Here is a 13,787-nt window from a genome sequence, read left to right as displayed (position 1 = left end):
GTGTGCTTTGAACTGCATATGCTTGGCGCGCATTATTGTGAGCGTTACTACTAGTGTTTGTTAGAACTCCAATGTACCAATGGTAAACAATAAAAACGATGGTCCTGTTTGCCATTTTTGGCTTCATTTCGCTCTCTCTCTCGAAGTTCCTCCGCGACTACCGGGCCCCTTTAGTGCACTCTTTCACCGTATGAGGCTCAACATTGTATTTGCACCTGCCCTTAAACACCGTCTCGGCTCCACCTCGTCTTCCCTCTGCCCCACTTGTGGAGTGCACGGCGACTTCTGCCACGTCATCCTGGTTCGTGGGCAGTATCACTACGCGCGGGCACTGATGGAAGTTTCTATGCAAAGTATTGACAAACGGCCGTTTAACCTCGCGAAGATACTCGGACCGCGGTCGAACGCTGCCCACCAGATGCAAGGCCTTCGTCTTCTTGCGGAGTACTTGCGCTCCACCGGTCTGGTGACGGATCTCTGAAAGTGATCCCCCCATCATCATCCCCTCATCCGTTCCCAACGCTCAATAGGGCAGTGTACCGCCTCAGCGGCGGTGAATCGCCCACCTCATCATCATCCAATGTATGTGTGTATATGTGTGTGTGCGCGTGCGTGCGTGTGCGTGCGTGTGCGTGCGTGTGGGCGTGTGTGTGTGTGTGTGCGCGCGCGCGTGTGCGTGTGCACGTGTGTGTGTGGCTTCATAACTGCGATAAAACGAGATAGTGACTTTCAAATTTTTGGCGATTTAGTGCCCCTTTAGACGAAGAGAAAGTTGCCATGGCAACCATACAACAGTTCCAGGTGTCCTCCTGTTTCTAAGCAGATTCCCTGCTAATCCGAAGATGGGCTCACTTTCTTTGTGACTCGTCTAGTGAGTCAACAGTGCAAATGTGATTAATATGCACATTGCAGTCTACGCGACTTCTATGAACTAACTAACAGACCAGCACGGTAGGTCATACCGCACTTTCGTCCTCGCAAAGAAATGTGACGCAAGTGGGGCTGTTATTTTCCTCCATTCTGCATAGCGTGTAGCCAAGATAAGATACGATGACCTTTGCAGTCTTTCTGCTTGTACATTCCGTGTTCCTAAAATTCTTGGGAAAATGCGTGCCAATTTTTCTTTGTTGCTCAAAGTTCTCAAATCTGTTTCATTTAACAACAAACAGACAATACGAAATATATTGGTTTTAAGAAATATCGTAATTCACTACATAGAACTATACAGTATTTACTAATGTTCGGGTAACTCACGATTGACCAACATCCTCATCTCGGTCTCTTAAACTGCTTCTTGTTTTAAAAGCAACTTTCCCGCAATGAGCTGTTTTGAGAGTATTGGGTTGCGTGTCTTTTCGCGGCCCTATGTTCTAATCGTTGCTTTTAACGAGCAATAGCACATTAGAGACTGTGCGAAGTTGTGCCTCAAAGCCTTTTCTGCCTCAACGTTTTTTTCCCCAGTAGGGAGCTTGTTCTTCCCTACGGAAGCGTTCCGTAGGGAGCGTTTTGAGCGCCCTCATTCACAGCTGTATCGCTTGGCTCTGGCAGTAAAATAACTGACGCACGTCCCGTTACGAGTCACGGTCTGTGGCAAGAACGCACTTCTTTCTGTCTGAAAACATTCTAGCTCTGTCGAAACGGTGGCACATAACGACATGCGATCAAATGTCAACTCTTTCGTAAACAACGAGCACACACTTTTCTAAACAGCAGGCGCCCGTGTATGATTATCGCCACACTGCCAACACCGATGCCGCTTACCTTTCACATCCTTTCTTCAAGGAAGCAAGCAAACACAAGGGTTATGTACAGTTCGGTCACAGCGTAAGCAGCACCATGATCATGTGATTAATATGTTCTGGATTGGATTGGATTTAGATTTTAAGAATAATGCCCTCTCTCACGTATCGGAAAACTTGTTGCGCCTATCGTAGACACTTTGCAGTATTTTTATCATCATGCTACGCCTGTAATCTGCGCAATTTCAACGCGGACGGCTCCACTCTGAAGGAAAGGAGACAGTCCCGGGTGCAAGTCCTGCAGAACATGGTATACAGCATGCAGAGCCACAAATAAAACGTCAAGATCACCCGGGAGCCATCCTCCATGTCAACATTTTCAAAACGACACATTTGTTACGAGATAAGATTATGATAAAAGGCAATTTCCGTGTTCTTTTCAAGGCTTTTTTTTCTAAAAAAAACAACGTGATTGCCTCGCCGATTAGATTAGGTGACGATTAGAGATATCCCCAAGTTCTGGTTTCGCACCTTCAGCTTCCTGTTCGGCGTTCTCATGTGCAGAAGCACGGTAATATAAAGCATGGTATAATACAATTTATTTTCGCATATTATTATATGCGATATATCTGTCTGGGTTTTAGACTATTTAGTATTTGAAAATCGTTGTATATTTTTGCGCAGAGGCCACTGCAGATCTGTACAATGACTGTAACGCACAGAAATACGCGCAACATAAATTTTATCATGGGAGACGGCTTCGAACATCTGCCAGTCCTGGACTGGCCCACACGCAAATCCGATAGGTCTGAATGGGATAGAACCGTCACTTCCCAACGGTACTGAAGCGGCACGTTGGTAATACAAATTTACTTCACAAACACGCTTGTATTTAAATTCACATTTAAATACAAGTTTTGTATTTGTATTTAAATATTTAGATGTATACTTGTACTTAAATACAAGTGTGTCTGTGTAGTAAACTGTTGTAAGCGAGTGCTTGTCCGTGTCAGTTCGTTCTTGTGTCTCTCCCGCTACACTCCAGTATGGATTCGTTACATTTCTCACCGGGACGATATATACAGACCGTACCCAAGTAGCAAAACATATTGACCCAATATTGGCTATATATCGGCAATACTGTTCCAAGGTTGGGACGGTATTGCCAATGTTCAGCCAATATTGGGCCAAGATGTTTATTTATTCATTTGTTCGTTTATTTATTTATGTTGTGCTGCTTGGGGTAAATTGTTCTATCCTACCACTGGAAACACTAATCCAAAAAGGATACACTAAAGCTGACACCAGAACTATAAACTAGAACTATAAAGAACAATAAGAACTCCCTCAACTTATGCTGCGGCAAGGTCCTACACACCTTACACTATGAACGTTAAAACGAACTCTTCCGGATGCAGGATTCACTCAATATTCACTGAATACATAGCATCTTTATTACAAAGCACAAATGACTCCTTTTTCACAGATAAGGCACTGCGGTGAATCTCCGTGTGTTTGAAGTCAAACACGAACAAATCAAATATACTAACTCTGAACATCGTGAAAATGACTACATAATGTGTGGGGCACCGAAGAAATGACTAAGCTTCGTCAGCACTAGACAACACCTGTGGCGCACTTGTTCGTGCTCCTGCTAATAATAGTGTATTGCCACGCGGATAGCATTGCAGCGAAGGACTAGAACTGGTTAAGGAGAAAGCAATGATACGAAAATAAAATATCAACGTAGCTATACTCGTGGGTTATTTAGTAACGCATCGAAATACTTTGCAGTTTAGTTACGTTACTATAAGCAATGCGTAAAAATAGTATCTCCAATGTATGTACATAGCTCTGGCTTCCGAAGGTCGCGCTGCGCGGTGTTGGCCATGTGAATAACGCTTGGCACAAAACACACAATTTGGCACGTGTCACACTTTCCATACACGATGCAAGAAGCTTATTAGTTTACAATTCAAAATAACAAAAAAGGGGTGAAAAGAAGTTGCAAGCCACGATAACTGAAATGCTATTTACATATATTTGTGAGCAAATGTCTGGAGCTGCTCTGATTCAGTGTACCCCATCAACACGCTGTGGCAACGTGAGAGCAGCAAACACGTGTTGGACCATGTGTGTATGGCACGAGTGATTCGATCCTTGTTTTCGTGAGCTCTGATATAGTGAGGGCGGAGGCAAGACAGATCACGTATTAAAAGACAGACAAAGAGGACCGTAAAGTGGGCCAGATAGAAGACAGATAAAAGAGAAACAAGGAGAAGTTAGTCCCGGACACCGTTCAAGACTGGCTACTGCAATACTTGCAGTTCGCAGGAAAATAACCATGAACAGCCAACACCGAAACCACGAAAAAAAAACAGACAGGCAAAGCCAGAATGAAGGGTGAAAGAAAGGAAAGGGAAAGCGACAGGAAGGCTACTCGCACAGCGTGAAACAAGGAATCTGAGCGATTAGATGAAGTGGAGAGATGCATCCATAAATCAATTGTATCAGCACAAAAAAAAAAACACTGGATTACCATGAGAAAAATAAACCATTAATTAATTAATTAATGTCCCGAATGTGCCATATTGGCCTATATACACACTACACTGTTTGTCACAACTTGTAACACAATTGCGCTGAACCACAAGAAGCGAAAGTAAAAACGGTACACGCGTTTGTTGAAACACTTCTGTCGCAACTTAACACTAACAGCACTTCGATGTCCCATAACGCTGGAGCGCCCTGTGTTACATAACGGTTTTCTTACCAACTGGTAACGTCTGACTTGCTGAGCGCCACGATGTGACTCCGAAGTACGGTATGGTAGGCAGCGTGCGCACTTAAACACGATGTCGTTGCATGCGTTGCACAACTATGCATAAAATACATCACCTGACAAACGGAAGGCAAGGCAGATTGCTAACTCGGCGTGAACCTAATGGCGAGGGTACCATGGTGGACGTTCAGATACCCCAAAATCTGTGGAAACATGACAAACCTTATCTACAGATATGATATGTTTAAGTGATGCTACAACCTTTACTTTTATATGTAGCCAAGTACTCGCTTGCACATATAAGTTGTTATTTTAGAACGACAAACGTAATCTCTAGCAGCATTGTATAGCACTACCAGCTACTCTTTGGTATCTTCATAAGTAACAGGAAAACTAACAGCCGTATTCTTAAACGGCCTCCTCCACTCTTTACCCTGCCTCGAATACAGTAAGAAGTCCTCCTTCACTTGAGGAGCCTTGATGGACGCACCAGTACTGCCTCGTAGAATTCGAGGAAAGCTTCCTCCTCTGAGGGTCGTTTCGACTTGGAGCATATTTTTGAAACGCAAAACCAGTCTTCGAGGAGCAGCTCGAGGGTAGAGTTAAGGAGTGTCTTAGAATACGGCCCTAAGGCTACGGTTCTTTCTTCGGAGGCTTCTCAAGAATCTTTAGTTGAAAATCAATACATCTCTACAGCAGGAAACGTTAGTCTCTACGTAAAAAAGTCCAATGGCGGCAGAGGTGACAAAGACGTGTCCTTCCCTTTCATCAACAAATGCGGTAAGGCACCCATCTGATGCATGTCTGGTTCCATGAGCCCTCCTGTATTCACGGAACCTGCAACGCCGGAGTTCTTCTTACCGTCGGCCATGGCGTACGTGAGGCTTACAGAAGTCGGTGACCGCTGCTCCATGCCCACAACGTCTGGAGAAGACGTGGCGCAGGGCCTCACGGCGGAAGGCAGCAGCGCGTCGGTCACTGGCTGACTTGTAGGTGCTGAAGACAGCATGCTGTTGTAGAACCCGCCAGTGTTCGTCATTGAGTTGGAAGGCATGGTGTTTGGGTTGCCGGCGAAGCCTGTGGCATAGGCACCTCCAGGAATCGTGGACTGGAAGCCGAAGTCGTAAGGATTTCCGAAGGCCCAGGAATCGACGGTGCTGCTCAAGGGTGGCAGGGACTGCGAGGTGGATTGATAGGGCGACGCCTTTGGTAGGTTTTGCGCTGTCGGGTGGGAAAGATCCAAATAACTGATTGGGTTGTTCCGAAGGTTGTATGACTTTGTGAACGTGCGTATCATGGAAAGCGCTTTGAGTCTCCAAAGAAATAAGGAGTTATCTTCGCGCAAAATGTTAGTCCGGGCATGTGCAGGGACGACCACTTGTTTCTTTCAGACCCTGATGACACTCAGGGTACCCTATTCTAAAAATATCCCAGAATCAAGGTTAGAAACAGAAATTCTCACCCGTCTGCAAGAAATTCGTCTTCCTTGGAGGTTCGCGCTTTCTCCACTTCGCTCGACGATTTTGAAACCATACCTGAAACAATATGTCACGTATCACCTGCGGAGAACTACAAACGGGTTTACTGGGTGGAGACAAAATATACCAGGTGGAGCATATTATTCACCTGCACTCTGGATTCGCTGAGATTCAACCTCAACGCGAGGTCTTCTCGTGCAAACACGTCCGGGTAAGGAGCCCTCTGGAAAGCACGTTCCAGTTCTTCCAGTTGGAATGCCGTGAAGGTTGTCCTTTAAGAATACCGATAGGTTAGAGAAATGCATGCACTGTCAGTGTATTTGAGGCATGCTCGAACTTTGAATGAATAAGAGGAATGACCTTCGTTCATTCTTCCTCACAATGCAATGCAATGTGTGGCAGAAGGACACTTGTGCGCTCTCTATCAGGTGACCCAAACTTATCACGAAACACCCTGAAACGACTGGAGCCGCCATATTGTGACCCCGAGTTGCCTGGCGGAGTCTTTCGGTGTTTATAACAAAATAATTATTTCTGAAATGAGCGTATAAAATACGCTTTAAGACGACGTTGAGTAGTGTGGCGTGCTTTTTACTGCTTCCTTAGAACGTTTCTCCTTTTGGACCACTGTCTCAACTGAACCAGGGGCCTCATACTCAACCCTTATTGACCACAAGCTTGTGTGTTCGAGACCATGTCAAACACGCCAACAAGTTGTCTCGCAACAAAGAGCCATGAATTAGCATTCTAATAGCGAGTTGTATGAGCACTGGGCATATTACGAGTCTTAACTGCGTCGCAAGCAGACCACTGACGAGAGAAAGGCCTGAAGTCGCTCATAAAAATTGCATGCAGTAGAGCAGAGTAGGGTAGATCAAATAAGTTTGCCAAAGTATAATTATTTAAACGGAAAAGACGAGAGGGGAATGTGAGCAAAAGAAAAATTATCATGTGATTCTACGATACAATGCCATATAGGGCATAGTACCTATAGTGATTACCTCGTTAATCAATTAGTATTACCAAGAGAACTGAATGCTGGGCTAGTTGGACAGCATTAAACATTCTAATGGCGGGAGGAGAACTGCATACGACAGACAACTGTTAGAGGCGGGACCTTTCGTGCTGTACTCTGTCGTAGTTTTCCTCCTGCCATGGTAACGTTTAAATTATTACAAATTTATTCGTTACCTCGTTTTCTTCTTCTTCACTGTTTTGTCTCCATCGGAAGAAGACGATTTCTCAGACGACTTCGTCTTCGGAGATTCTGTGTAACATCACGGCATCGTTATTATTATTATTAAAATACGTATTCTACATCAGACAGCTGCCCACACATAATAAGTCATTATATGTACACAGTGTACATTGTGGAGCGATTTTTTGCTCCAACGTCACTGAGGAGTAACATCATTATTTACTCCCCATCCGCTTGAATCTAATGAAATGCTCATGCTCTAATGATCTAATGCTCTAATTGCTCTAAATGCTCTAATCATGCTCTAATGAAAGACACGAAAGTATAGTAAACGTGTGGTAAAATACCTTGTTGCTGGCTGTCTTTCCGAACATTTCCCATGGATGCGTCTCCACCGACTGGTGTGAGAACCGCATGCTGGTGAGACAGGCCTCCAAGCAGACCTGAGTCTCTGACACGGACGCCCAAGCAAGAACTCATCGAAGGCAGGCCAGTCAGCAGTCCGGTTCCATGACTCATGGGGTTCAGATTGTCCAGCTGGGAGGTGATCTTCAAGTGAATGATGATGTAAGATGGCCGAATTTAAACGCATTCTTTATACTTACGAGAAGAAAAACAACGTTCTGAATTGACCAGTGGAATTCGTCATTTGACACTGAATGTCGCTGAATTTGAACTCGCTGTTCGCGTAAAGTGCGAATAACTACTGCGGTACGCGATATCAACATAGCGGGTCAGCATATAGCCTGCCAGACGCGTATAAACAGAGTAAGAGCATGAAATCTGACGCAATTTTATTCGCGCTGCGCACCGACGTTAATTTTTCTGGCATCCTCGGCGCAGTTCGATCCTGCAAACCCCGTTTGACCTTTTCAACAACAAAAATACGTGTTGAAAATAAAGTTACTTCAAAATGTGTTCTTGCGCTTGGAATGTTCGTAGTACCCTTGTGACAATACCAGGTGATCCACCACATGCTGCTTCACACGCAGAGCTAATAAAAGTATATACCCTGAGACAACGTAAGAGCTACAGCCACAGAGGTATATCTCCGCAAGCAGAAAATGTAGTCCGCGCATTGAGGGTGGGGCATATAGAGAACATGGCGGACGCCACGGAAACTGGGAAGGTGATCCACATGTGTTGCTAACGCGAATATTTTATGCATTTGCTTTAAACCCATCTCCGACAAACCTTTTCGCAACCTGATCAATGTACAACAACAGTTTTTCAGCGTGCATGTGCACTACGTTGTGACTCGGACGCGTCATGCACCCGCCTAAGCCAATCAGAGACGTCTGTAGATTTGTGGGCGGAATTGTTCTGTAGGAGTTAAGTTGTCCCGAAGTATAGCTTCTAGCAATACAAAAATAAGTTGATTCGAAATATTATCTCGCCTCTGACACCTAAAACAGGCGTCCTGCCTGTTTTACAGCCAGAATGACTGCAACAGAATGCCTGTAATGCCTACAGTAGAATAATGCAGAATGTAGTGCAGAATGCCTGTTTTAGGTGTCAGAGGCAATAGGTAGGTGTCAATGGCAGAATGCCATAGGCTTTCGGGGACGATGCAGATCGTCTGCACCGGATGTGGAGGAAGCGTTCCTGTTTGCGTATCGGATGCAGGTATGAATGTGAGCCATCACTGCGGATGCGGAACGGATGCGGGTCGGATGGCAAAAAGTCAATCCGCTCGGGGCTTTTACTTCGAACCTGTCACAGCGCCTCAACTGTCTTTGCATTTGTATAAACAGTGACTACTAACCTGAGTGTAATCCATGGTCCCACCCATCTGTTGGTGGTGGGTAGGAGATCCTCCTCCAGCATTCTGTTGGTGGTGCTGGAGGCCCAGCATGACTTGAATGCTGTGGAAATGACCACGTGAGCCGTCGTCCACTGCTTGCTGTTCCCCCTCGTCGTTCTCAAGCTGCCCTTGTTGCTCTTGCTGCTTTGCAGTCGAGTGCATCACATCCAAAGCTGCGAGCGCGAGTGATTTTTAGAGATGCCGACACCGCGTGTTCATAAAAGCACGGTAATCATTACTTTGTTCTATGTACAGCACGCATGTTTGGCAGTAATTACTGTCGCTTGGTTGTTTTAAATGTCAGTATGTCAGTTCAATATACGTATCCCGATTAGACGCTCCAAAGAACCCTTCCAAGCAGCACAACATCTTGTCCCAATATTGGCCCAATATCGGCAAGACCGGTCAAGATGTTGTGCGGCTTGGGCTGTACAGGATCTACACTAGACACCCTGAGATGGCGCAAGTGTTGGGAGACTCTCCTCTGATCGACAGACAGCACAATGTTCACTTAGTATTTTCTTAAGGTCACAAAGTGCGAGATATCATTTTGAGACTTTAATAATCATACGCTGTTAGATTAGATTAGATGAAGAGGAGTGCTGTTAGATAGAACCACCATTAGATAGTACCATTAGATTAGTAGATGGGTAGAAATCCAGCGAACCGGTAGAGATGTAGGAAGGGAGTTGCCTCAGGACGGAAGCCGCCGATATTTCGAACAGCGACCGTTCTTCTCTGTCTCTTCAGTCTCTGTTCGAAATATCGGCGGCTTCTGTCCTGAGGCAACTCCCTTCCTACATTAGATTAGTAGTTCGATTAGTACCACCATAGCACCATTAGATGAAGATAGTAGAGTGCTGTTACACTTTAAGGAAAAAGGTGTAACCTGGGGAACAGTTACGGCATACTGGTCCCCAACATTGCAATTACTCCCAGTTTTAGTCTCTTGACCCTGAAATTTGCTCACCAGCACAGCAAACAGTCTCTAAACTTCGCATAAACTTCCCTGCATTTGGTCTTAAAGGGGATCAATGGCAGTGGCAATGCATTTACTCCGCAAAGGGACTAAGATTGCTCCTTCTTTTTCCTTACAGTGTAGTTAATTGTAGGTCCTACACTCTTAAAAATGAACTTCACCACATAGCACGCTCCTAGCCAACCACCATCCCGAATGACAACGTTCTCGCCCCTGATTTGTTGAAAACGGGAGGAGGAGCCTATTTTGTGACAAAATAAGCTCCTCCTCCCGTTTTCAACAAATCTAGGGCGAGAACGTTGTCATTCGGGGTGATGGTTGGCTACGAGCGTGCTACGTGGTGAAGTTCATTTTTAAGAGTGTCCATTCTAAAAACTGAGATTTTAGAGTGTACCCTAAGTGAGACCCACACTCTTAAAAATGAACTTCACCGCATAGCACGGTCCTAGCCAACCATCATCTCGAATGATATCGTTATCTGCCCTGATTTGTTGAAAACGGGAGGCGTACGCCTTTTTTTGTGACAATAATTATGAACAGCATAAGTGTCACAAAAAAGGCGTACGCTTCCCGTTTTTAACAAATCGGGGCAGATAACTATATCATTCGCGCTGATGGTTGGTTAGGAGCGTGCTATGCGGTGAAGTTCATTTCTAAGAGTGCACATCTCCATTCCTTCTCCCATCATCATCATCGTCGTGGTCATCAATTCATTTTGAATAAATGCAGTCACAAAAAAAAGTATCGTGTACGGACTCGGCGCTTTTATCGCTGTTGCAGCTAGAGGCTCAATAATTTTTGTTTGTTTGTTTGTAAGGAATAGTTCATGTTGTTGTCTTCCTATTTGTCTGTTTGCTTTTGGAAAAGAGAACACTGATTCATACCATTGTTAAGTCAGCAGGAACAAACGCAGCAATGTATGTTGTTACGAGGTTAGATTGCGCGTTCTGGATATGGGCGTGAACCTGTCGTGTTGTTTAGTATGACGTAGATGTCCGCGAGGCTTCGGAGCGGACACGGGCATGCGCAAAGTTTCTGCTTCATGAATACACTAGAGAAAAAGAGCTATAAGCTGAATAAGCTTAAACAAACGTAGACTAGAACACTGTAACTGTACTAAGGCACCTTACAAACAGGACTTCGAACTCGCTCTACACAAGCCATTTCTCAAAAAGGTTACACCGCGATATGAACCAAATAATCTTGAAATATTGAATTATGGCAGTTGTCGAAAAAGCCAGACAGCGGTAGGTATCGAACGCAGACCTCTTGATTACCAGTCGAGCGCGTTCAACTGCCAGCCTCAGAACCGTACGTCACTTTCCTCGATGTTCAAATAAACGTCGTCGTGGGTCGCTAACAAAACACTCCGCTGTTTCTTTTCGTTAAACGCCATCATGTAACCCTTTTTTTAGCACCATCGTATATTGACACACAAGAGCCCATAATCTTTTCCATGGGCGCAATAAAAGTCCACGAGCAAAAATCACGTCGCTGGCTACAAGTAGCCGCAAGAAATTGGCGTCATTGAATCATTGATGTTGAATCGTCCACAACGACGCCTGATTGCGAGCAACTTCTTTAGATGAGCTCTGCGAGTGTGCCTCATTGCAACCAATTAGCAATCATCAGTATTATTAGTGAAACTCGCAGGATATTAGCGCCGATTCAATTTCCGTCCCTCGCGCTCTCCCCATCTTGCAATGGCCGAACGTCGCCGCAAGAGCGGGTGGAGGAACGGTTGTAGAAGGTGTCTAAAAAAAGTCAACGTTCTTACCTGGAATGAAGGAAGCTGAGTACTGGAAGCTTTTCTCAAATCCGCGCTCCGATCTTCTAACTGTTGCCTCTGGGAATTGGAGGTGAAGGTTTTTCCGCTATTTCGACCACGCCAGTCCCTTGCACGTGGGCCCGTTAAATGGTTTTAATAGGCTAAGCTCCGCCTCTGTCAGCGGGGTTCGAAACGGTCCAATCGGAGGGGAAGAAGGGTACGGGAGGGTTCCTGGATCGGGGTAGTCGAGTGCGGGACCGTCCCATAACGTGATATGTATAGCTCCTGTTGCGCAGTGTGGAATAGTATGGAAGAAAAGTAAGAAATAAACAACTTTGTGCCGCGCAGTTGCATTGAAATTTGGATTGTATGTGAGGAGACATTTTTTCTGTTTTTATTTATTCCGTGTTATCGCCGCGAAGCAACTGTGGCTAAGAGTAGTGTACAGACGTGGACAGGTGGAGAGAGGATAGCAGGAAGGAGTGGGGGCCAGAAGGGTTAGTATGCGTCCTGGGCCGACTTCAGGGGGAACTGTGCCGACATTTGTCTGGAAAGTCTTCGGAAAACCCAGGGAAAACCTCAGACAGCACAGGCGGTGACAGGATTCGAACCCGTGTCACCTCCCAGTCTGGGCGTGGAAAGCGATCATCCTAACCACTATGCCACGGGAGCCGGTTTTTTCTTTCTTTCTTTTTCTTTTTTTCTTAAGAGAGTAGATGCCATAATGAAAAGCAGTGCTCATACGTTGCGCACGTAAGAAGCCCTGGTGATTAAAAAAAATGTCGGGGGTTGGAGAGGAACGCACAGTGTAAAACTGATGAACCAACACTCGCAGGGTCCTGGGAATATTGGGCCAATATGCCCAATGATGAGCCAATATTGGCTGAATCTTGGGAATGCTGGTTAAATATTGGACCGGTATTGAAGTAGCATCCAAAGGAAGTATGTTAGTATCCTCATCAGTGTAAAGCCGTAAAAACAGAACTTGAACACACGACGCTGGAGGTCTATACCATCTAAAAGCGATAAAACCCCGGTGCAGGGGACACAAAAAGAGACAACACAGACGAAGCACTGACTGACAAACTTTTAACCTACTCGCTTTTTAACCTACTGTCTATACCATTGCACCAAGTGATACCATTATCACTCCCGATTAGTGGAAAACGCGACGAGTACGCTTTTTTGTGACAAATAATACATCTGTATAACAGCCCCGAAGTTCTGTTTAAGAGTGCTGTGTTCGAACACACAGCCTCTGATTTCCGGTGGGAGACGCTGCCAGGTACACCATGCTTTTTTCTTTGTCTTTAACGTCTTAATGATGTCTTAATAATGTATTTTTGTGTAAATAGAGGTACGAGAGCAGTTCTTCATATTACGTGCACGCTAGACATTAAGAAATTGTTTTAAGAAAAGGTACCCAAGCGCTTTAGGGTCGGGGGCGCTCAAAACCAATAGAATGTTTTGCGCAACGTATAGGGCCCCAAAGCGCTTCAGTGGCCGATACTGCAACTCTCTATCTATATCGCTGGATCGTGTCACACCATGCTGTAGCTACCTAGGCAGTACTGGCTGCCTAAGTACCAATTGGTAGCATGTCTGACCGGAAATCGTCGAGTGCGGGTCCGAGTCATCCCACTGCAGGAGACTTTTCATCGCCTGTCATTGTCTCCCCTTGTCTCCCTGGACTTTTTTCTCCCTGGACTTTGTATGAGTATGCAATGATCCGGGAGTGTGACGAAACTCCCAAGTTGTAGCAACCGGCAATATACCGTAAGACATGTCCTTGCACACTTTATTGGGACATGGAATGTCACAAAGGAAACGCACAGAGGCAGCGAAAGAATCTGTAAGACAGAACTTCTGCAAAGTACTCAGAGTATCAAACTTGCAACGCGCCTTCGCGCCTCTCTCTGTCAATGCCGTCTGTAAGACATGCAGACCTTACCCACGTTCCTTCCAACGCCACTCCACTCTCAGTTAATCGTAAATGTTTTCCCGTAAGTTCGCAGTCGCAGACATTCACGTGCACGGAG

General features: G+C 45.3%; 1 protein-coding gene across 2 annotated transcripts; it reads right to left on the bottom strand.

The window, feature by feature from the left end:
* Positions 1-3,181: 3,181 nt before the first annotated feature.
* On the bottom strand, positions 3,182-11,863 carry LOC135366080 (retinal homeobox protein Rx1-like). 2 transcript variants are annotated; one of them, XM_064598731.1, is made up of 7 exons: positions 11,758-11,863; positions 8,963-9,174; positions 7,545-7,746; positions 7,191-7,266; positions 6,148-6,271; positions 5,984-6,056; positions 3,182-5,742 (listed from the first exon to the last, which is right to left on the bottom strand). In XM_064598731.1, the coding sequence occupies exons 2-7, from the start codon at positions 9,161-9,163 to the stop codon at positions 5,234-5,236; spliced, it is 1,185 nt and encodes a 394-aa protein (XP_064454801.1). In that variant the 5' UTR covers positions 9,164-9,174; positions 11,758-11,863; the 3' UTR covers positions 3,182-5,233. The 2 variants fall into 2 exon arrangements, with proteins under 2 accessions (XP_064454801.1, XP_064454802.1); XM_064598732.1 differs by having other exon boundaries at positions 7,545-7,734.
* Positions 11,864-13,787: the final 1,924 nt, after the last annotated feature.

Source organism: Ornithodoros turicata, chromosome 8 (assembly GCF_037126465.1).
Source record: "Ornithodoros turicata isolate Travis chromosome 8, ASM3712646v1, whole genome shotgun sequence".
Taxonomy (NCBI): Eukaryota; Metazoa; Arthropoda; class Arachnida; order Ixodida; family Argasidae; genus Ornithodoros; species Ornithodoros turicata.
This window is presented reverse-complemented; position numbering and strand designations above follow the sequence as displayed.

Bases quoted from the DNA above. Each gene is read 5' to 3' on its own strand.
- LOC135366080 (XM_064598731.1), bottom strand. From the start codon at position 9,163: ATGCACTCGACTGCAAAGCAGCAAGAGCAACAAGGGCAGCTTGAGAAC. The intron at 6,057-6,147 runs GTGAATAATATG...ATATTGTTTCAG, and splicing joins TCAGCGAATCCAGAGTGCAG to GTATGGTTTCAAAATCGTCG. The intron at 5,743-5,983 runs GTGAGAATTTCT...CCCACCCGACAG, and splicing joins GACGAATTTCTTGCAGACGG to CGCAAAACCTACCAAAGGCG.